Source organism: Rhinolophus sinicus, chromosome 17 (assembly GCF_057876585.1).
Source record: "Rhinolophus sinicus isolate RSI-liver-muscle chromosome 17, RSI-T2T, whole genome shotgun sequence".
NCBI lineage: Eukaryota > Metazoa > Chordata > Mammalia > Chiroptera > Rhinolophidae > Rhinolophus > Rhinolophus sinicus.
Genome location: NC_142517.1, coordinates 194,938,332 through 194,961,169, shown reverse-complemented (window position 1 = coordinate 194,961,169; position 22,838 = coordinate 194,938,332). Strand labels below are relative to the sequence as shown.

The 22,838-nt window shown below is 43.2% G+C and overlaps 2 protein-coding genes across 9 annotated transcripts in view; both read right to left on the bottom strand.

The window, feature by feature from the left end:
• XRCC5 (X-ray repair cross complementing 5) overlaps window positions 1-8,429 on the bottom strand; it is an 82,374-nt gene extending 73,945 nt beyond the window's left edge. Inside the window, exons 1-3 of the mRNA XM_019727052.3 lie at window positions 8,279-8,429; window positions 4,477-4,590; window positions 1,366-1,549 (exon numbers count right to left, since the gene is read on the bottom strand). Coding sequence (XP_019582611.3) covers window positions 1,366-1,549; window positions 4,477-4,590; window positions 8,279-8,299 — 319 coding nt within the window. The 5' untranslated portion in view covers window positions 8,300-8,429. The remainder of the gene's footprint in view (window positions 1-1,365; window positions 1,550-4,476; window positions 4,591-8,278) is intronic.
• A 1,045-nt stretch (window positions 8,430-9,474) lies between these two features.
• On the bottom strand, window positions 9,475-22,752 carry TMEM169 (transmembrane protein 169). 8 transcript variants are annotated; one of them, XM_074312921.2, is made up of 5 exons: window positions 22,640-22,752; window positions 22,045-22,171; window positions 18,094-18,143; window positions 14,282-14,677; window positions 9,475-11,878 (listed from the first exon to the last, which is right to left on the bottom strand). In XM_074312921.2, exons 4-5 carry the CDS (start codon window positions 14,550-14,552, stop codon window positions 11,256-11,258), a joined length of 894 nt encoding a protein of 297 aa, XP_074169022.2. In that variant the 5' UTR covers window positions 14,553-14,677; window positions 18,094-18,143; window positions 22,045-22,171; window positions 22,640-22,752; the 3' UTR covers window positions 9,475-11,255. The 8 variants fall into 8 exon arrangements, with proteins under 8 accessions (XP_074169022.2, XP_019582607.3, XP_019582605.3 ...); XM_019727048.3 differs by lacking the exon at window positions 18,094-18,143; XM_019727046.3 differs by lacking the exon at window positions 22,045-22,171 and having other exon boundaries at window positions 22,640-22,738.
• Window positions 22,753-22,838: the final 86 nt, after the last annotated feature.

The window sequence follows — 22,838 nt, the reverse complement described above, 5'->3', positions numbered from 1 at the left end:
CATTCCCTTTATCCCAAGAACGTGCAATTTTTCCCCAATGACGTCCACAGTGCTGGAAATTGTGGACACTGGGCTGACTGTGTGATTATTGAAAAGTATTTGCCCAATGGCCCTTCTTCCCAAATTTATTTCACTAACATACAGAGGGTACCAAAAAAATGTATACACATTTTAAGAAAGGAAAAAACTGTATTAAAATTGTAATACTCAATGTATACCGATAATAAAAGATAAATACAAGCCATGTGTATACATTTTTTTTGACACCCCCGGTATATACACATATGCTATATATCAAAGTGTACATCCTGAAACATAACCAGGAAAAGTAAAATAAACCAAAGGTAATCTAACATATTTCACTCATTTAACCAAAAATTATGATGCCATTTTACACTAACTAGAACCCGTTTTTTTGTGATCAGGTCCATTCTTAAACATGGAGTCGTATTATATGGCATTTGTAAGTTACTCTCAGCACAGCAGGACCTCCCAGTGATCAGAGATGGCACTACTGACTGGAAAAATAAGAGTAAACCCTTAAAATCTGGGCACCTATAGAAGAAACTGGAAATCTCACAGTCTGAATGAATATCACTCTGATGTGGGGCACAAAATTAACCTCCATCCAGGAAAGCATGGAGAATGCTAATGTTATACTGTGGGGACAGAGTCCCAGAGAGCAGTTTCCAGGCTCTCGGCCTCATGTGGAAAGGAGCTCGCTCGGGTAGTAGATGGCCGTCAGCTGTAACTAGTTGGCCATAAGCTGCAACCAGTTAGCCATTGGCTACTGATGTAACTGCCGTGGCTACGTTGGTTGGCAGAGAAGCGGACGGAGCATTGAGGATTGTGTGGCTCTTGCTTCCTGTGTCTCCAACCCAGCCGCCAGTGAGACTATAGTGGTGTGAACCCCCTACCCATGGCTCCGTGGGTGTTCCTTTTTGGCCTCGCCATATCCTGCGTTCTTATGTGGGAAGTGGGACCAGAGACCCTGCATGACATATATACCCTTGTAGGAATATCCTCCCTGTGTCTAAGCATTTCTAACCATCACCACCACCAGTGCTCTGCACATTATCAATACAGGCATGTACTCCTTGTTATCGCCCCCTTCCGATGCCTCACAACCTTTCGATTTCACTAGTGCAAAGAAGGGGCAAGATTCTGGGGGGTCTGGAATCCAGGCATCCAATCCAACCTGATTAATTTCCCACTGAATCCTAACACACATCACCACCATGACCTCAGAGCAACAAATGTCCATACGGTCAAAGCTGTGACTCTTAAGAGAACCACACCAAACTAGATTATGATTCCCCAGATTAGAAGAAATTTCTTGAGTCTTCTCTGGCTGAAAAAGGATACAGTCAGCTTGTTGAGAACCTGGTTGGATTCTGCTTTCAATGTCCTCCAGCAGGTCAAAATCTGGGAGCATCAGGTGTCTGTGCACTGTGATGTTCTGATACTGATCCTCGTGAGCAAGGGCATTCTTAGTGCCATCTGTACCGAAAAGCACTAGTGCAATTTCATCCTTGCTCTCAGCAAACACCTAGAGAAGAATGGCAAAAGGTTAAAACCATATAGTACCACCAGGAAGCCATTAGTTACCCAGGGAGCAAGACAACCATACCTCCCTATGGCAGGTCCCTGGGGCCATTGTCAACAATAGAACATTGGGCTAGATGGGCCTCGGAACTATAACAATTCTTAGGTTCTAAGCAGACTTTTTCATTGACTATAGATGGGTCCCGCCCTTCATTTCAGCACAATTTAGGGTGGGGGAATGAATGGGAGGGTGGTAACTGCTCTAGAAGAAATTCTAGCCAAATCAGACTCTAATTCTCAATGAAAACTACTTAGGGACAATTTGAAAAGATTTTAATCTGTCTTTCTGGAATGACTATCCAAGGTTTAAATTTTCCACATAAAAAAATTTGCCGATTCATATCCTACAGCCCTGTAATTTCACTTATAGGTATGTATATACCACAGAGAAGTTCTTGTACATGTACACAAGGAGACAACGAACAAGCAAGTTCACTTCAGCATTGTTTACAACAGGGTAAAGCTGAAAACAAACGAACTATCCATCAATAGGAGAATGCAAAAAAACACTGCAAAATATTTATACAATGGACTATTACCACCCAGTAAAAAATGAATAAATTTGTGCAATGTTTATCAACAGGAATAAATCTTAAAAACATAAGACTGAGAAAAAGTAAGCTGCAAAATTACATGTACCATATAATAACATTACATACACTTTTGAGAGCTTCATACAATGCTAAATATTATTTATGAATATACTTATGTCCAAAAGTATATAACATGCATGGTAATAACTGCAAGTTTTGAGGAAAGGAGGGAAAAAATAGAAAAGAAGACGACTGCAAAGGGATGCATAAGGGGTTTCACATTTATAGTAATTTTCTAAGGAAAAAAAAAGAAATCAAACAAATATGGCAATTGTACACCTGAAATCTATGTAATTTTACTAACAATTGTCACCCCAATAAATTTAATAATAAAAAAAAAGCAAATATGGCAAAACTTTAGGATTGCATATTGCTAGAAAATGGGGAAATAGCTTCCCATTCTATTATTCTCTGCATTTGCCTTTTATGAAACATTTCATAATCAAACAAAAATAGTATCGGACACAACAGGCAATCCTGTTCCCACCTACTTATTAAACCTTTTACATCAATGGGGAGAATGCTGCATGGGGAGAGGATAGAAGTCGCTCATTCTTCCTTTTTGTTTGGTCTGTCATATTCCCCAGTCTCTTAACAACTCCAGCTACAATCCCTAGATGTACATGGAGAAAAAGTCCCAGCTGCTGGTGTTCAAACATGTCCAGTACCCCAGTGGGGCAGGTAAGCTAGAATCCTGTCTCCTTGACCAGATCCCATCTTAAGTCAAGGTAATCATGCTCAACAACAAAAACCTCACTCAGGAGAGGGAAGGAAATTTTGAGTGCTGCGTGAGACTGGCAGCAGGCTTTGTCACCCAGCCTTCCATGAAGGGGGGCAGAAGCAAAAGGAAAAAATTGAAAGCACCACTTCCTTTAAAATACTTATATGCATACACACACACACACACACACACACACACACACACATATATGAACACTGGGGGTGCCAAAAAACGTATACAAGTGGACACTTTGGTCACCGTTGTTCAAGCAGTAGTTCACCGTAATCAGAATTGTCGAGACACTGATGGTAACCACTTTGAGGAGAAGTCAAATGTGACTTGTAATTGCAGAAGTCAAATGTGACTTGTATTCATCTTTTGTTAACAGTATATATTGAGTATTACAATTTTAATACAGTTTTCCTTTTTTAAAATGTGTATACATTTTTTTGGCACCCTCTGTATACACACACACACGCACACTACATTGGGGCACAGGGCACAGCAGCACTACTTGAAAATAACCAATACAAATACTCTAACCAAGAGTGGGTTTAGAGATGTTTTCTTCTTTGACACATTAAAGACTCCAGGTCATCAGAACCAGTTAAAACCTAGGACGACAGGCGGGAGGTAGTAGTGCCCAGCGGGAAGAGCAACACCCAGAAGAAACAGCAGAGACGTCCAGCAGCAGCAGTGCCCAGGTATGAAACAGAACTGCATGGACTTAGCAGTCCTACGAGGTAGAAGGGGCAGAAATCAACCTAAGTATATTTCACCCCCTTCTCTCTCTGACTGAGCTGGCCTTAGTGACTTGCTTGACTAATAGAAAGCAGCGGAAATGACTTTCTGCTACGTCACAAAGAGCCACACAGGCAGGTCTCTTTGGACATCCTTCTTAGAACCAGCTACTACACTGTGAGCATCCCATGCTACACGGAGAAACCCCGCGTAAGGGTTCTGACGGGCTGTCCCAACTGAGTGCACAGCCACCAGAAGGCGTAACTGCCAGCCACGGGAGTGCGTCATCTAGGACATCTGGCCCTGTGGCTTTCAGATGACTCACTCACCAGCTGAGCGCACCTGCACAAGAGGCCTCAACGAGAAACACACAACTGAGTCACTCAGTTATCCCGTAGAACCATGAGAAAAGATTTCTTTAAAATGTTATTTCAGACACTAAGTTTGGGGATAGTATATTACCAGCAAAAGGTAACTGGAATAGGCACAACATACTTGAAGGGCTTGTTCAAGATCACGAGGTTCTGATCTTGGCAGAGCAAAGATTCAAACCCAGGCCAGCTGGCTCTAGAGGCTGTACCTTTAAATATGACTTTACATTGCCTCTTGGTTCTGATGAAAAACGTAATACCCAGTGGAGGGGCCAAAAACAAGAGAGAAAAAAATATCAGGCTCTAGTGGCAGTTGGAATTACATGGGAGTATATACAAGAACACTCAGATTCCCCAAAACACTGGGGCTGGTATCTTGCATTACCAAGTGGAGGCAACAAGCAGTGAAAATGAGTTACAAGGTCAAGTTCAATCTGAAACTCACCTGTCGCTGTACAAACATGGTCATCACCTTCTTTGCTAATTCAAATGGGGATTCTTCACCAGGAAAGGAGTTACTCATGGCAAAGCCCACATCCATACACAGCACAACAGCTGCCTGGAAACACAGTCCCAAAGAGAATTTGAGAAATGTTAATAATAATCACTAAAAAAAAGAAAAAAGATATATGCCCTTTGCTTATTTCACCCATAGAACCTGTACTGATATTTAAGGGATGCACAATAAAGGGAAGGGAAGTGTTCTACTTAGAGAATATATGTAAGTAGGGTTTCCAGGCTGGAATTTCTGCCCGTTCTCAGGAACTTTTTTCACTTTCCCATTCCCGACTCCCGAGACGTAAACTGTTTTCTGTTCTCCACAATGAATCGTTTCCATAAAGTGAAAGCCAATACTACCAACCACCTGGTTTCAAGGAGCTGATTTTCCTGATTTTCCAACCAACTTTTCTTGGGATTCCAGAACGGGAAAGCGAAAAAAATTCCTGAGAATGGGCGGGAATTCCCACCCGGAAAAGCTAGCGATAAATAGGAAAAATGTCTAAGAGATACATTGTGAATAGTACATTTATTTCCCACTGTGGGTATTACTGGGTTCAAAGAGCCAATTTTCCTGACCAAATTTTCTTGGGATTCGGGAACAGGAAAGTGAAAAGAATTCCAGGCGGGAATTCCCGCCTGGAAACCCTATATATAAGAAAATTTGTCACTATGGAAAAACTTTAAATAGCCCTAATATTTTCTAAAAAGCTAGAAAGTATCTGCTAGGACAGGCGCATGCTCCAAGTAGCTGCTGCTCCTTTGGCCTGAGCGCAAGAATAAATCCGTGGGAAGAGTAGATTTGAAAACAACCTGCAAGCTAGAGCTAAGTAACTCAGGTAAGCTCAAAATACATCAGATGAATGCAGTTGATCTGCTGACCCACAAGCATAAGAATAGATGCTTTTGTTGTAAGCCAGTGATTTGGGGTGTAGTTTTTTTATAAAGCATTTTTGTAGCAATAGGTGACTACCACAACCTATATATGCTAAAATGATACACCCAACAATTTGGAGACTAAAAAATGAAGACTAAGACACTAAATCTATACTAGTAAGGGATAAAGACACATAAACAAATAAGACCAGCACAATGTTCCATGACAGAGGTATGCAGTGGGCACTAAAAGAACACACAAGAGGGGCGTTTACTCAAAACTGGAGGCAGGATATAGAGGCAGAAAGGGCTTCCTAGATGATACTTGGGTGAATCTTAAAGAATGAGTAGGAGTCAGTCATGTGAACAAAGGGAGTTACAGATAGAAGGAACCACATACAGACACCTAGTCATGAGATAGCAAGGGGGACTAAGGAAATAGGGGAAACATAAACTAAAAGGGATACATGTAAAATTCTCTATTTAGCACCCAAAATTGAACTGAATATGAGTTGGAGGAGACCTGAACAAACAGCAATAATTTCAGAGTGGACTCTGAGTCACCAGTACGGCATGGCTACAGCACTTCTACGTTCCCCACACCTATCTCATTCCATCCTCCAAAATATTTTAGGTTGTATCAACAGCTTATTGAATTCAAGTAAGAAAAAGAAAGTGCTTATGGTGAAAAAAAGACTAGATTAGCAATCTGGAGACTTGAAATCCAGTCTTATCTTTATTACCAATTAGCTCTAAGTCCTTGGAATGTCACTTCACCTCACTCGTAATTCATGAAGGCAGGAAGCAGTTGTTGGACTAGATGAGCTCTAAGGTCTTTTCCAGAATTGACATTCGACACTTACAATCTCACCTGTGCTTTGCACTGATCAGACCACATTTGACAAACTGAGCAGTTCTGAGCATCACATCTCATGAGAAAGATTATTGCAACTGAAAATGAAATGAGGTTGGAGAAAGGCGTGGAGAACATGTGATGTGAAGAACAGTTTGAAAAAATTTGAGCCAAATGAGAAGATTTAGGGGAACATGATAGTTCCTCCCAAATATTTGACAGCTGTATTATAAAAAGATTTGTCTGTGAGAGAGACAATAGGATCAACAGACAGAAGTTACAGGAGATTGGTTTGACTACATATAAGGAGGAAAAAAAAATATTTAGAAGTGATCAGTAAAAGAACCGCAGTATTCTAAAGCAGTGACCTCCTGACCCTAAAAATGTTTGAAAAACCTAGACGAGCTCCTATCAGGGAAGTTACAGATGATTTCTAAATTTGGTTATACCTCAGACAACACATAGAAAAGAAAGACTAAGTTTTTCCCTAGTTTATAAAGAACTGAATATAATGTAATAACATTAAGAGATTTCTGGAATAAAGGTAGCATGTTTGGAGAAAAGGTGGTAATAACCTACAAAATTCCTCTGAGCACAATAAAACTTATATACCATAGTTTCAATGCCTTGAGCATAAAAATCTTTAAAAAATTTAAGTCCCAAAATATGTTGCTGTGTTTCTTTAATACACATTCATAAAAGCTACTTTTAAACCAGGAAACTCAGGACTAAAGGTCTTTTGCTAGGAATCAGGTATCCAAAAAAAAAAATGGCACCAAAGGGTGCCAAAAAATGGCACAAAAGGGCACAATATAGAACTTCTTGTATGGAAGCAGAATGGTCTATGTAAAACTTCGAGTTCCTTTCTGATAGCAGTAAGAAAACCAGGAAAGAGAGAGTGGGCAGCATTGCAACACAGTTCATTTATACACCAAAGCAACCCGGGTTGTTAGAATGTTGCTGCAAGGCCACTTGCCATAAACAGCTGCTCCATTAGAGCTGCAAAATTTACAGCAGCTTTAAAGAGGAGGTACAAGGGAGGTGAGTGACAGCGTATGCTCTTAATCATTTTAATCAGCGGGGAATTGAGGGGGCGAGGGATCAGGTGCTCAAACTCCTATCTTGTTTATCTGTGTATCAGCTGCCTAGTAAAGGGCCTTAGCCTTTGGATGGATGGATGGATGAACAACTCGCTGGAACATACCTCCCTCTAGTGACCCTTCCAGACAAATGCTACTCTCCACCTATATTGAAGACATCATTTAAAAAAATTCATTGTAATATCTGTTATGACCCTGGGGCACTGAGAGTCACAGATTCCCAGAAATTCTCCAGGGCCCTGAAACCAGACAGCCTGGGTTCAAATGCGAGTTTCACCTAGGGACCGGGTGACCTTGGGCTAATCACATTTTTCATGCCTCATTTTCATTTTCACCTGTAAACTGAGGATAATAGTTTTCACTTCATAGGCTCGGTGTGAAGAGTAAAAGAGATAGGAATAAAACGCTTAGATCTGTGCCTCACACAGCGTAAGCTTTCAGTAAATGCAAACATTAATTATTATGGAGGTAACAATACGATGCTCTACATTTCAAGTTATTTTACTCACAGACCCTCTTTGAAGTTTCCTAAGTCTGGGTAGGTGCTTACCATGGCTAACTTCCATTCTAATAGATTTTTAAAAACCCAGGCTCAGAAGTAATGGAGGAGGTGTGGTTAGAGGGTGGACTGGGATTGAGGGGTAAAGAGGGAAGGCTGACGGGGTAGAGGTGGGATGAGGAGGGAGTGGAGAGAAAGTGAGAGGATGGGGAACAGGAGAGGCTCGAATTCAGATTTTAGAACTACAAATCCCGCTTTTCTCACAGCGCATCCCTCAGTGCCGGCCCTACTGATCCAGCTCATGGCCCACGAGCTCCTCTTTCCTCACTCCTCCGCACCGCCCTGATCCCATGATTCCCGCTTCAGAACCACCCTCTCCATCCCCGACAGGAGCAAGGTCCAAGTTCCTGGCTCTCTCTACCTTATTCCCTGACCGCGCCATGCTGCCAATCCGTAGGCGCCTTGGTCGCCTCTTCCGGGCGGGAACCTGCAGCGCCGCAACTCAGTTCCGGCGCACTCCGTGCCGGAGCGAGGTAGGAAGAGCCGCTTCCCGCGGAACCTGGAAGGGGCGGGGAAACTGTGCGCCGACGCTCTGAGCATGCGCAGGTTCCCGGCGGTCCGCAGTGGTGCGGAGGAGCTTGTTGTATCTGAGCTGTCCAAGTCTCTAGAACTGGATAAGTACAAACGACTTCTCTGAAAGATTTACTTCCGTTTTCTGTCATTGAGAATAACATCTAGAGCGTTTTGTGTTAGACTTGTAGCGTTAGAGTTCCTTGAGTGTATGAATCCAGAAAGTCACTTCACTTCTCTGCAAGTCTGTTTCTTCTAAAATGGGAGAGAATGAAAGACTTCACAGATGCAATGACTTTGGAACCAACTCCTGAAGGAACAGTTTTTCAGGCACTCAAAAGTGGGAAAGGCATTCTTTGCAAAGGAAATGGGATGTGCAGAGGTCAAGGCTGAAATAGCATCTGCTAAGGATCTCCCAATCGTTTGGAGTGTCACTAGCTTGGAAGGGAGGAGGGGAGGTTAAATCAGAAGACAAATCTAGGGCCAGTCCGATGGCTCAGTTGGTTAGAGCGCGAGCTCTGAACAACAGGGTTGCGGGTTCAACTCCCACACGGGATGGTGGGCCGTGCCCCCTGCAACTAAAGATTGAAAATGGCGATTGGACTTGGACCTGAGCTGCACCCTCCACTACTAGATTGAAGGACAACAATTTGGAGCTGATGGGCCCTGGAGAAACACACTGTTCCCCCACATGCCCCAATAAAATTTATTTTTTAAAAAAAGACAAACCTAAGGAGTTGTTCCAGAAGTGGCCGCTATCCATCACAGTGCCCGACATGCTCACCACCCCCTTTCATTGGAAACTTCCTAGGCTTCAGCCCCTACCCCTTTAAAAGAGGCCTGCCCAAGCTGAACCTTGTGCAGAAACAGCTATTTTCTATACCACCCAAATGGAATCTCCATAAATAAGTGGTACATGGAAAGAGTCAAGACATAAGGATCCAGATTAAGATCAATATACATCGATAGGACGGCCAGCACAATTACCCTCTTTCTGAAAACTGTAGCATTCAAAGCAGTTGGGGAGAAACTCAAAGACAAAATGAACAAATGTTAATTCGATTTTATTTTTTTGTTTACATTTCAGTTGTTTATGTCTCTGCAAAAGCACCAAACAGCACCAGGATTATCTTCAAAAATGTTGGGCAGAGTTTTGTTTTGGTCAAATGAATAAGTTATTTTTTCAAAGGGTGGGGTTCTTCTGAAGGAGGAGTTCAGCACCATACGTTAGGCAAATGTCCCTGGTCTCTGAGAGAGCATTTCTTTCAACAATTTCCTGTGACATGAATAAGAAATGAGCACCAGCTAGTCTTATAAGGACCCAAGCCCCCAAAATCTGCTTGACCTGTTAGGATTCAATTTTTTAAAAAATTGGAAATAACCCTCAGGAATGAATTTAAAAAAAAAAAGTTCAGAGCCTATTACTCTGGATTCATCTGGTTTACTCTCCCTGGTGGTCAGGAAGACACAAGTGTGTCAGCACAGCCAAAATTGTTTGTTGTTAAATTCCAGAAAGGTTTGAGTGAGTAAGGCTCTGAGTGAGGTTTTGAGCCAACTCTGTCTTCTTCATGCTTAGGGCTACCAATCCCTGTTGAGGTTGGGGTGGATAGTTTGACAGATGCAATCCCTCCTTCACAGTCTAATCTGTAGAGTAGACTAAATACCACCATCCAGTCCCACTTTCACTACTAAGATAAAAGTTATGCTACTATCACATAGTTGTACTCAACTGTTTACTCTTCCTTTCTAAAAAACCCTGAAACCACATGACACTACAGGCATTTAATTGCAAGGTACATGAGTTACTATAATAATATCTATGTATAACATATACATAGTATATATAGCTAGTATCTATATATAAAATCTCTGTAAGACTCAGGCATAAATAAATAAATAAATCTATATTAGCAGTTTAGAATCTGAATGTATTTAAATAATTACTGAGATTTTTACTTGCCTACCAAAATAGACATTCTTCCCTTTTCTTTTAAATTAACACAATCCCAATATTTAGCCTAGCATATAACTGCCCAGTCAAAATACTACATTTCCCAGCCTCTTTTGTTTATGAGGTCATGTGACTAAAGTCTGGCTGATGAGATATAAGAGTATTTGAGTGGGACTTCCTTGACCAGGGTGAACATTCTCTTCTTTGCCCCTTCCTCTATTCTGCCAGAAAAATGGATGTGATGGCTGCAGATGTAGTCAGCTCTGGGGTGTTGAGGACCACATCTCACTAATGGTAGGGGAATAAAAGAAGTCTAGATCTGATGACTCCATTGTGTCCCCTGACGGTCTGCCTTCAGATTTCTTCTATACAAGAAAGAAAGAAACTTCTATTTTGGGATGTTAATTATATGCAGCTAAATAAAACTCTAAGTGATACACACAAATCTTTACATTCTGCTCCACTTTGGTAGCACTTCTTCATTAATGTTTCACTCCATCCCTATCTACTGGTGGACTTGGTCTCTTCAGAGCCTCCTTATTCTCCCTGTCACATTTAATCACATACTTCCCTGGGTTCCAGGCAACAGTAAAATCTTTAAGCTCCTGAACTGACACATAGCTGAGCTCCCTATCCAAGATAAATTGTCATTTTAGGGCAGGGAATGAAGAAGTCTGTGCATTGGATGAACTGCTTTCACATAAATTGCTTTTCTGTTCGCTGCCCTCCTGGAACCATTAAGATGGTAGGGCAGATCAACATGGGCTAGAATTTTCCAGAACTGTGAAGGGGAGGGGATAATTTCAAGAAAGAATCTTCTGAAATTGAATGATATACAGACTACTGGAACCAGAGAAGGAAGCAAGGTGCTGGGAGATCAGACAGTGGAAGTTTCTACTTCCTGGGTGGGGTCCTTGTTGGAGAGATTGCCTGAAATAGTGTCAGATTCAAGCAACTCCACAATACTATAGGGAGAACAGTCCTCCAGACCTAGCTTGCTGCAGAGCCAGCCACAGAAGCCTTTCTCCATGTCCCGGGCAGCTTGCCACCATGCTCCCCAAGACCACGAGAGCTGGACCACAGCAGCATAGAGGCCCAGGGAAGAGGCCATGGTCATGATGAGTACTGGATAGAAGAGAATGAGGCAGGGGCAACATGAGATCTTGTGCCAGAAGGTCCTTTCCTCATTGTACACGAGGAAAATGTTGTACCAGGTGATAGTGCCATAGTAAAAAGAGACAATGAAAGACAGGAGAAAAACCACAGGTAGGCAGACCAGTGTCCAGAGGACCACATGGGGCCCCTGGTCCGCCGCCATCTGGCAGGCCTTTCTGCCTTCAGGTGCTGTTTCCTTCAACGACTCTTTAGGCTTGGTCAGCTCCTGAAGCTCCTTCTCTGTCAATGTGACATGGATGTCCACCATCTGACCCTTTTTCTTCCCTCGTGTGATGGTCCCCGTTAATGTGACATAGCGGCTGTCCAAAGGCATGTTCCACATACCTGCAGTGCATCAAAGAGGTGAAGTCAAGATCAACGGAGTGGGTATTTCATCACAGTGTTGTTTCCCGAGGCTGGGGCTGATGATGAATGTCTACTTTTATAGCATCTAGCATGGTACCAAAGTCAGTGATTCAATGATGGACTCAACAGGTATCCCTTAGAAGGGTGACCACTGGTATCCTTATTCCCACACTGAACTCTCAATCCACACTGGTAAAATTATGAAGCAGGTTAAACTTGTTTTTCACATTCTCGCTCTACTTTCTGGGCCTCAATCTTGTCACAATCTCTGTGATATGGAGGAGTGTGGAGAACTATACTACAAACACCACTTTGTGATCTTATTTTTAGTTTACAAGTGTTGTGAAAATATTGCTAATGAGTATCAGCTACTGTGGATGAAGATTGTATTATGTGCATATTTTACTTCTGGGCAGCCCAGACCCCTTCCCTTCTCATTCCTATCTCTCTGTTTCCCTGGGGGGGGGGTCCCCTCACTTGACTATGGATGTCCCAGCCTTTGTATCCAAGCTCTGTACACACACACACACACACACACACACACACCACACCATGTACATACATCCACATATATACCATGCATACCACCACCACCACACTAACAGCCATCCTTTGGACACTCTACAAGTAAGTACAAGTAAGGTTGGAGATACTAAAACAGGGAAGTCTCTGGTTCTTGGTATATAAAATGTAGTCTAGAAGTGGAGGGGATGGGGAGAGTACAGGCTTTAAGTTGGCATGTTCCCTGTGCCGTTGGACTGCTTGCCCCTTGGCTGAAAGAGGGATAGAATGGAGCCACCCAAAGAGCAGGGCCCAGGATAGTGGCAGGGACTTTGTCCAGATAGAAGGGTATACTGTTCCCCCAGAACCTAATGGTTTCACAGTCTCCATCATCTCAGCAAATGACGCCACCATCTATCCTCTCTGTTCTGTCAAAACCCCAGGAATCACTCTTGACTCCTCTTTCCTCACTCCCTACCTCCAAGCCATCAGCAAGGTCCAGATTACACTCTGAATCCAGCCCCTCTTCTCCAGCTATCTCTACTGCTATCACCCCAGTCCCGGCTTCTACTTAGTTCTACTGTGGCTGCATTGAGACAGCAGTTTCTCATCAGCTTCCACTCTTACCCCTCCTAATTCATTCTTTACAGAGAAGCCAGAGTGACTGTTTAAATATATAAATAAGATGATGTCTCTCCTTTGCTTAAAAGTCTTCCATTGACTTCCCCTTGCTCTTACAACAAATCCCAAACTGTTTACTATGACCGGCAAGGCCCCCAAATGATTCGGCCCCTGCCTATCTTTCTGACCTCCTCTCACCATCCCTTGTTCTCTACACGCCCTAACAGAAATAACTCCATTCCAGAAACAGGCAATGGCGCTTCCCCCATAGGGTCTTTGCTGCCCTCCCTCATGTCAAAGCTCCGCCCAAGATCTTTTCATGGCTGGCTCCTTCATGTCATTTGGATCAGCTTAAAGGTCCCCTCCTCAGAGAGGCCTTGCACAGTCATGCTTCTCTCCCCCGTACCCTTCACCAGTTACTCATCTTCCCATCACCGTGGTTTATAGTCTTGGGAACTCTAACCACTACCTGAAATTCTCTCTCATTTGCTGACTTTTTCACTGCCTGTCTTCCCCTGACCTTCTGAGCGCAGGGATGCTGCTTGTGCACTGTGGGCATATGTCTTATAGATCGGTCGATCCACACAGAGATTTACCTCATCCATCTCTTGCTACAGATACTCCACAGCTTCATTAGCAGCAGCAAACATTCTTATACATGTCTCCTTATGCACGTGGGCAAAAGTTTCATGGGATAAATAACGAGAATTTCTAGGACATAGGGTGTGCATATTTTGAATTCTGAATTTAGTCAATATGGACAAATTTCCCTACAAAGTGGTAAAGCAGATTCTACTTCCACTTGAGGTATATGAGCATACCTTCATTTCCTCACATTAATGTTATATTTTACCCAATTTTTGGCCATCCTAAATGTGAAGGAATACTATAACTTGTTTTTATAATTTGCGTTTTCTTAATCATTATGAAAGTCAACTATTGTTTCTTTATCTTATGTATATTAAATGATTAGCACAGTATGCTTGTATAAAATTGTATTACTAATTTTTGAGTATAAATTGGTCTCTTCCATTACACTAGGAGCTCCAAAAGGGCGGAGATCTCCTCCATATCACCTAGAAGAGAACATAATAAATGCTAAATAAATACTGCCAATTCATTGAATGAAGACTGCAACAGTGTGAGAAGAAATGTATCAATAAGAAGAAATAGGTCAATGAGCAAATGCCTGTCTGTCTTCTGGAGGATCTTCATTTGGTTTCCTTCCCATTGATTAAAGCAAGGGGCCCAGAGACTTACCACCATCGGCAGGATAGTCTAGGAAATCGTCTCCTTCCTCCTCTTTAGGCTGGTCTCCACCTTCTGATTCCCCAGGCTCCTCATCCACTTTCTCATTCTCTGACCGGTAGATGATGACAGATTCCGGACGGGACTCCTTCTTCTTCTTTTTCCTGCGACCCATTGTGGATTCCCCATCCAGAGCCAGGGCAGCAGCCACAGCCTTCCTCAGAGAGCCCGGGTAGGGGCTTGGGAGCTGGCCCTGGCCTTCCACTGGTGCCGGCTCTTCCATCCTAGCCCTCACGTCTAGCTATTCCTTGTGAAGAGTCCGATTTGTTTGAGCAAATTTACAGTCCATACATCGCAGAGCTTCTTCCTGGATGGAGCTATGCCAAGATGTCCCAACGATGAGTTCAACTTGAAAGATAGGAAAGCAAAGCCATCAACAGGGAGGGGATAGGGCGATATGGAAAGGGGTTTGGGAAATGATCTTCAACTTGGCAGAAGTCTTCATCTCCCTTTATTTCTCATGACACTTTATTTTGGAGTACTGCAGCAATACTTTTACAAGAAGGGATTGTTGTGAATAAAATTTTTATGTGTTGCAATAATATTTGTGTCATGTATACAAACATATTATATTATGCAAAACCATCAGCCTAGCTGGGGACATGCCGAGTATAAGGAAATTGGATGAGGAAGCCTTACAGATACAGATGGGGTTTAAGAACCATTCTTACTCCCACCATGGATGAAGATTCAGATGGCTGGGACCAGTTCTCCAGGCTTCTGGCTATCGAGTCATACGTTACCACTATATTCAAATGGATAAATGCAACTTTCAGTGAGCCACCTAACCATGGCATAGCTTTCCCAACCACGTCTATCCTAGTGTTCTCTAAAGAACACCTGTCTCCTGATTTCATGTTGGCCCAAGATCCCAGAAAGTTCTCACATGCTGGGAGACCAGTGGAGAGGCTGCACACTTTTCACTCTTAACACTCTTTCTCCTCTTTTTGTCCTCCAGGTACAGACATATGGGAAGAGAGGAGAGGATTATCAAATTTTGGAAATCGGGAACGCTCTTACACTTCCTCACTGCCAGTGGGAAGACCCCCAGGACTGGACAAGTAACAGACACTTAGTGTGCACTTGTTCACCTGACAGGACAGAACAGAAGGGAAAATGCTTATTCAAAAATAAGATACGAGGGCGGCCGGATGGCTCAGTTGATTAGAGCGCAAGCTCTGAACCACAGGGTTGCCAGTTTGATTCCCACATAAGCCAGTTAGCTGCACCCTCCACAACTAGATTGAAGACATCGAGCTGCCGCTGAGCTTCTAGAGGGGAGGCCGGATGGCTCAGTTGGTTAGAGCACGAGCTCAACAACCAGGTTGCCAGTTGAATTCCCTCACGGGATGGTGGGCTGCGCCCCCTGCAACTAAAGAGACTGGACTTGGAGCTGAGCTGCACCCTCCACAACAAGATTGAAGGACAATGACTTGTAGCTGATGGGACCTGGAGAAACACACTGTTCCCCAATATTCCCCTATAAAAAACTTTAAAAAAATAAGATATGAACCATTAAGAGAGGAAGGCTTAATTACCCCCCCTTTTTGTACACTGTATTATGCTGATAGTATTTTACCCTAGAAACAGGTTCTGAACATTTCTCTTTCCTTTTAGCTTCCATAAGAAAGAGGGTACAAAGAACACCCCAGTTTGCAATACTTTATAGAATTAAGAGAAGAGACAGGACTTTGCTCTTTTATCTGGTAATTAGGCGTCACCCATCTTCCACCTCATGCCCAGTCCACAGGTTATCAATGGATATGATGCTGTGCAGTGTAACCTCAATAAACCATTAACTCAGGGTTTTCAGTCATCTTAGGGGCAAAAACAGGTTACAAAGAACATGCTCAGACTCTAGAATTCATGCTTAAAATAACTGGTTTTAAGCCATTCTTGAAGGAAACTTTCCGTATAGTTCTTGAATTTATTCACCACTTTTCCCATCTCCACTGGAACCACTCTGGTCTAAGAGGCCATGGTTCTGAAAAATGCTCCTTATCTTCTGGCTTCTACTCTTGCTGTCTTGCAATCAATTCTCCACTAAGCAGTTTAAAAAGATATTTGGAAAACATTAATAAAAATATGCCATTTTCTGCTTAAAACCCTCCAGTGACTTCCTACAGTTAAAACAATGAAATCCAAACTTTTTATGTGGCTGAAAAACCGGCATGAGCTGGCCTCTCCTCATCCTGCCATCCTATGTTATACCACCATCCTCATGTATACTTCCTATGCTCCAATCATGCTGGCTGCGTATGTGTTTCTCAAGAGCACCAAATGCTTTCCCACGTGAAGCCTTCTTAAATGCTGTCTGCCTTGGCTGGTATGCTGCTCAAGCCCCACCCCCTCCCATGGCCATGGCCTTTGTATCCCCCACGTCTCAGCTCAAATACCACCTCCTCTAAGGCCTTCCTGACACTAAACCTAAAACAATCTCCCTTCCCTGCCTTTCATAATTCTTTATCATAACAGCTTATTTCCTGTATAAGACTTATCAATATTTGTAATTAAATTTTATTTGTTATTTTAACAGCTTATTTCCTGTATAAGACTTATCAATATTTGTTATTAAATTTTATTTGTTATTGTCTATCTCCTCTACTGGACTATAAGCTCTACAAAGTGGTACCGTACAAGAAGACAAACAAGTAAGGGGTCAATTAAAAAAAAAAAAAAAAAAAAAAAAAAAATATATATATATATATATATATATATATTTTATTAGTTTCAGGTGTACAAAATGTAATAGACATTTATACCACTTACAAAGTGATAACCCCCTCCCCCAATCTACTACCCCTCTGACATCATATATAGCTGTTACAATTCCACTGATTCTATTCCTATGTTGTACTCCACACCCTGTGAATATATATATATCTATATCTATCTATCTATATCTATCTATCTATCTATCTATCTATCTATCTATCTATCTATCTATCTATCTATATATTTGTAGTTGACATTCATTATTGTTCAACTTCAGCTTCAGGTGTACAGTGCAGTGATCAGGCATCTTCCCTGAGGTGGTCTCCCTAATAAGACAAGTGTCCATCAGATACCCTACAAAATCTTTACAACATTATTGATTATATTCCCCAATCTGTCTTTCGTATCCCCATGGCAATATTATAGTTACCAATTTGTGCTAATGAAATATTTTTAAGTGACTGTATTAATGATTTGGGGGGGGAGGGGGTGCAGTGGTAGCAATTAAGGGTTAGGCTGATTTTGTCAAAGACTGAATCCGAAGAAAAGTTTAATAAAGAGACACTGATAAGCTCCTTTGTGCTTAATAAGCTCATTTATGACACATCAGCTTTGGGGGATAAGCAGATCTTGATATGCGCTTCAGAGATAGAGCATAAAATGGCATCATCCCTGATAATGGGTGGCTTAAGCAGTTTTGATTCTCCTGAGTGAGCCAGGAATTCTGAAACTCAGCTGTCCAGTACAAAGAATAACGTGGGTGCTGGCTCATGCCTCACAAGAAACTCACTGGAAAGTTCAATATTCTATATGATACTGTTAAGGACTGAATATTTGTGACTCTCCAAAACTCATATGTTGAAATTTTAACCCCTAATGTGATCATAGTAAGAGGTGGGGTCTTTGGGATTAGATTATGAAGGTGCAGAATTCACTAATGAGATTAATGTCCTTATGAGAGGGACCCCAGAGAGCTTTCTTTCTCTTTATGCCCTGTAAGGTCACAGAAAGATGCCACCCAGGAAGATGTCTATTAACCAGGCTCTCACCAGACACTGGATTTTCCTGCATTTTGACCTTGGAATTTCCAGCCTGCAGACTGTGAGAAAAAAAAAAAAGTTTGTTATTTAAGCCACCCAGTACATGGTATTTTTGTTATAGCAGCCTGGGCAGACTTAGAGACTATTCTGTGCTCTCCCAAAAGGGAGTTTTATTTAAAAAACCAACCAGCCAACCAGTCAACCAACCAACCAAACAGAAAACATGTCTTGGGCATTCAGTAAAAACCCAAAGACTTAGAACACCACAAAGTGAGTATACCTACCCAGCTATAGTGCCATTGTAGGGCTGTGTCATTAGCAGGAAGTCTGGTCACTAGTCCCTGCTGGTCAGTTCCTATCCAATCAGTCACTCAGTCACTAACCCCCACCCCCATCTCCACAGTGGTGGTTCACTGCTGGTTCACAGACCTCTCACCATCAGCCATGATTTCGCTGGAGTTTACTCATAATTCTCTGCTCCCAGGTGGTCACTGGAGCAGACCTGTTCCAGTGCCTTCTCCAAACCTATCCAGATACTCAGCAGAACAGTGAACTTGGTGGATAAAGAAGCCAGGAAGCCTTGAAGCCTCTGACCTTATGTTCATTGCAGAGACACAAGTAAATACATGGATGAAGTATGGCTGAAAAAGAGCTACTAAGTATCAAGGACACCAAACCTTAGCATCTGGATGCAATAAGGAGTGTGGGGGCTATGGTAAACAAGAGCTCAGGTCTCATCTGAACTAGGAAGTTACTGCTCCCCTCTCTTCCACTTACCACACCAACTCTGTTCAGCCAACTGCTTTCATAGAGAAATGCAAGCCCGTTTGGTATGGGTTGTCTGAAATTCCATGTGAAAGTTCCTGATTTTAATTGTTGCAATTAGTCCTAATTTAAATAAACTCTCAAGTGGACAACCAACCAAAACAAAACACACCTGGGCTGCCTGTGCCACCTCCAGATTATACAGCTTCCAAATCAGGGTGGCCTGCTCCATTGGTTTAAGAACAATCGACTTTTTGCACCTTTTCCTATATGGACACATCTCCCTCTTCCAAGAACCTGAACTGTGCTGGGAGGGTGGAGAATCATCAATTTCAATCATCACTACTCCAGTGAACTGTGTCTTGTTCCAGTCCTGCTATTCTTTTAGTTCTTTTCTAATTCGTGTATCTGTCACCCAAAGGGCCATATATTACCTGTCTGGAGTGGCCAGACTCTCCCAATGGCATCTTGATTTACCACCATTAGATGTACTACCTTTTTCCCCTGAAAATAAGACCTAGCCAAACCATCAGCTCTAATGCATCTTTTGGAGCAAAAATTAATATAAGACCCAGTCTTATATTATAGTTAGGGTTTCTGGGCGGGAATTCCTGCCCATTCTCGAGAATTTTTTTTGCTTTCCCGTTCCCAAATCCCGAGAAAAGTTGGTCGGGAAATTGGGAAAATCGGTTCCTTGAACCCAGTAATACCCACAATGGGAAATAAACGTACTACTCACAATGTATCTCTTAGACATTTTTCCTAGATAAAACAAGACCAGGTCTTATATTAATTTTTGCTCCAAAAGACGCATTAGAGCTGATTGTCCAGCTAGGTCTTATTTTCTGGGAAACATGGTAAGCCAATTAGGAAATAAAATGCTTATCATTTTACCACTGAAAATTACCATTAGCCCCTCTCAGGGAGACAGTCTCACCAGTGTAAAAATGAAAGGGAATTTGGCTCAGACTGTTGGCAAGTGATTGGAACGATGATGGAACAGCAACTGAAAACTCTCAGCCTCCAGCCAGTTGCTGTGAATTGGCTGTGAGCACAGTCAGGCTGCAGCCTGTTCCTTCATGGTCCCGTGAGCAGCATTTCTCTCGTCATTTGCCAACCTGCCTGGTTCTGATAGGCTCTTCCACTGAGGCAGGTTCATCACCGAGGGAAGACCTGACTATCTGCAGAGGAAATAGCTCCCGGCAGTTGCAGCGAGGGTAGCTGGTTGCGAGGAGCTTGAGCATCTCCTTATTGTAAGATCTGATCTTCACTATCTGATGTTTTCTTTGCTTATTATCTTACCTCTCATGGCACACATACCCTTTCTGCCTGCCACTCCTACTCCCAACATATATACATGCCAGAATATAAACTCTACAAAGGCGGGGACACCTAAATGTTTTGTCCACTGTACTGTATCCCCCATGCCTAGAACAGGACCTGGCACATGGCAGGTGCTCAATAAATATCGGCTGACCATTGTGAACTGGTTACGGGTCTTATTTATGTAAGCTGGCTCAGGACTGCTCTTACTTCAAGCTGGGGTGAGAAGACATGCCTCATTGACATTCCTTCGGCACCACGATTCTGTGACTCTGGATGTTGAGACTCCCACAGGCCCCTGTCAATCTGAGCCAGCAGCTGCTTTGCAGAGGGGAGAAATGAAGTCACCAGGCAGAAAGGGTGGGGGAGGGGTGGGAAGATGGGTGAGTAGCAAGAGTATCTCAGAAGATGAAGAATGTTGGTGCTAATGGGGTATGACAGGATGGGAGCGTGGATGGATCATGGCCATGACGATGCCTTTTTCGCCAGGACAAAGGGGACAATGATGTAGAGTGCAGGGAAGAGCAGCATTTGATTCAGCCACAGAAGCAGTCAGTGCAGCATGGACTGGTTGCCCGGAGGAGAGTTTAAATCTGGAAACAAAGAGCTGCCAAGAGACAGAAGTACTGCAGTGCCTCCTCCAGGCTTTATGGGGTGAGCAGACTTTTAAACCCTGACTGAGGTCAGAGGCAGAGGCAAAGAGGACTTGCCTCTTTATCTTTAACAAAAGACCTCTCAAAGAGACCCCATCTTTCCTCTTAATTATAGGTTCTCTCTGGACTGTGAAGAATGGCTTTTCTGATTGCTCATGCTGCAATTTCCTTGCTGCTGAGGAATGGCTCCTTGTCATCCTCAGCAGTCAGAATTGGCTTAAAGCCAGTCCAGTCACTTTTTCACTGGAGGACCACAGAGTACCTCTCTCAGTCCACTTAGCCACCACGCAGAGGCTGTGGGACAGCCAGACACACGCTGATCTGCCCTGGTAGAGCTCTGTGAATCCACAGGCCCAACCAGTCACAGACCACATTCAGTTTTATCTTTCATAAATTATCTTTAAAAGAAAGTTAAAGTGTTCATTCCTCCCAAGAAAGAAAACCTGGAATTTTTTTGGAATTAGAAATCCCTCAGAACTGAGTCAATACCTCCCTTCCTGCTGAAAAACATATTTTGTCATTGGGATCAAAGCATCAGGAATTACATTTTTTCTGCAATGATACTTTGAACTTTCCTATATAAATTTACTTCTTTGGTAATGGTGTAATTTTTAAAAATTTGGTCATAACTACATAACTGACTTAGTAATAAAAGTAAGTGGTGCCTAAATAAACTAGCAAATGGGAAGAGGAAGAGATTTCTTCCCTTTTTAATGAGTACAGATGCGAATCTGTCAGCAGCAAAGACGGAGGGGCAATATTTCTTAAAGAAGTTCAAAGAAAGACAGGGGATGGGTGAACAGGCAAGAAAATGTCTGATTCTACTCTCAACCAGACCCATTTCCAATTTGTTTGGTGAATAACTAGGTGGTGGGCCCAACCAAAAGATGACGGCATTTGTTTGCTTTTACATTATTTGAATGCCCAGCACGGAAAAATACAATACTCGACAACAGACTTAGAAATAGCATTCTGCCAGGATTGTTGAGACCACAGCACCTGACCCATCCCCTCCATCTGCAAAGTTCTTAGGCAGTCTCACCAAGCCAGTCCTGGTGTGATCTCACTCTGGTTTGACAGCACGACGCAAGATGAACAAAAAGGAGAATCTGAGTAATACATCACTGTTACTGGGCACCCAAACACGGATGAGAAATGTCCCCCATCCTCAGCAGGATCTCTCCCCTGCATTGAGGATAACTTCTAAACAGACACCTACAAATGCATTCTTGCAGGAAGCATGTGCCGGTCAAGGAAAGATCCTTTTTTGGACTCATCGATTTATGCAGGTTGGCTGAAATGGATCAGATCTCGAATCTGGTAAAGGTTGCTTCTTCCCTTCATTCCTGAGAGGGAGATGAGGCGGAAATGAGCTGGGGTTTATTTTCTAAATCATTTATTATCTCGCTTCTATGGATAACGGCAACGGTACCCTCGTCCGCCCTCATGCCCATCCCTGGAGTCCCTTCCGGAGGACCCAAGGATCTGGAAGCCGCATTTGTCCCCCAGCTAAGCCAGCCCCTTCCCTTCCCAGCCAGCAGCACACAGCAGCTAGGGCCAGAGCATCGTCGGACGCGGACGCGCGCAGCAAGGCTCCCACGCTGCAGTCTCTTTGCCCAGATGCCCTGGAGATTTAATTGTAATTAACCGTCAGAGCTATAGCACTGAGGATTGAATTTTTCAAAACAGAGCACACTCCCACTTTTTGTCTGCTTCCCTTTTGTCACCCACTGCAAACGCCCCCATGGCATCGAAATTAAAAAAAAAAACAAAAACACAGAAAAACAAAAAAACGAGCGAACGAGGAATCTCACCTACACGTGCCAGGGACAGAGGCTGGCAGAGAACGCGGACCGTCAGGAACCCGCCGCCGGGGAGCAGTCTTTCGCTTGGAGGCTGCGGAGCTGCGGCGGCGGGCGGAGCCGGGGGGCGGGGCGGACGGGCCCGGGGGCGGGGCGGACGGGGGCCGGGGGCGGGGCCCGGCGGCCACGTGGGCTCCGAGGCTTGCCCACC

What these genes read in the sequence shown, in the direction of transcription:
- TMEM169 (XM_074312921.2), bottom strand. Translation starts at nt 14,552, where the DNA reads ATGGAAGAGCCGGCACCAGTGGAAGGCCAGGGCCAGCTCCCAAGCCCC. An exon ending in AGACTATCCTGCCGATGGTG is followed by an intron (nt 11,879 to 14,281) that starts GTAAGTCTCTGG and finishes GATGCACTGCAG; the next exon opens with GTATGTGGAACATGCCTTTG.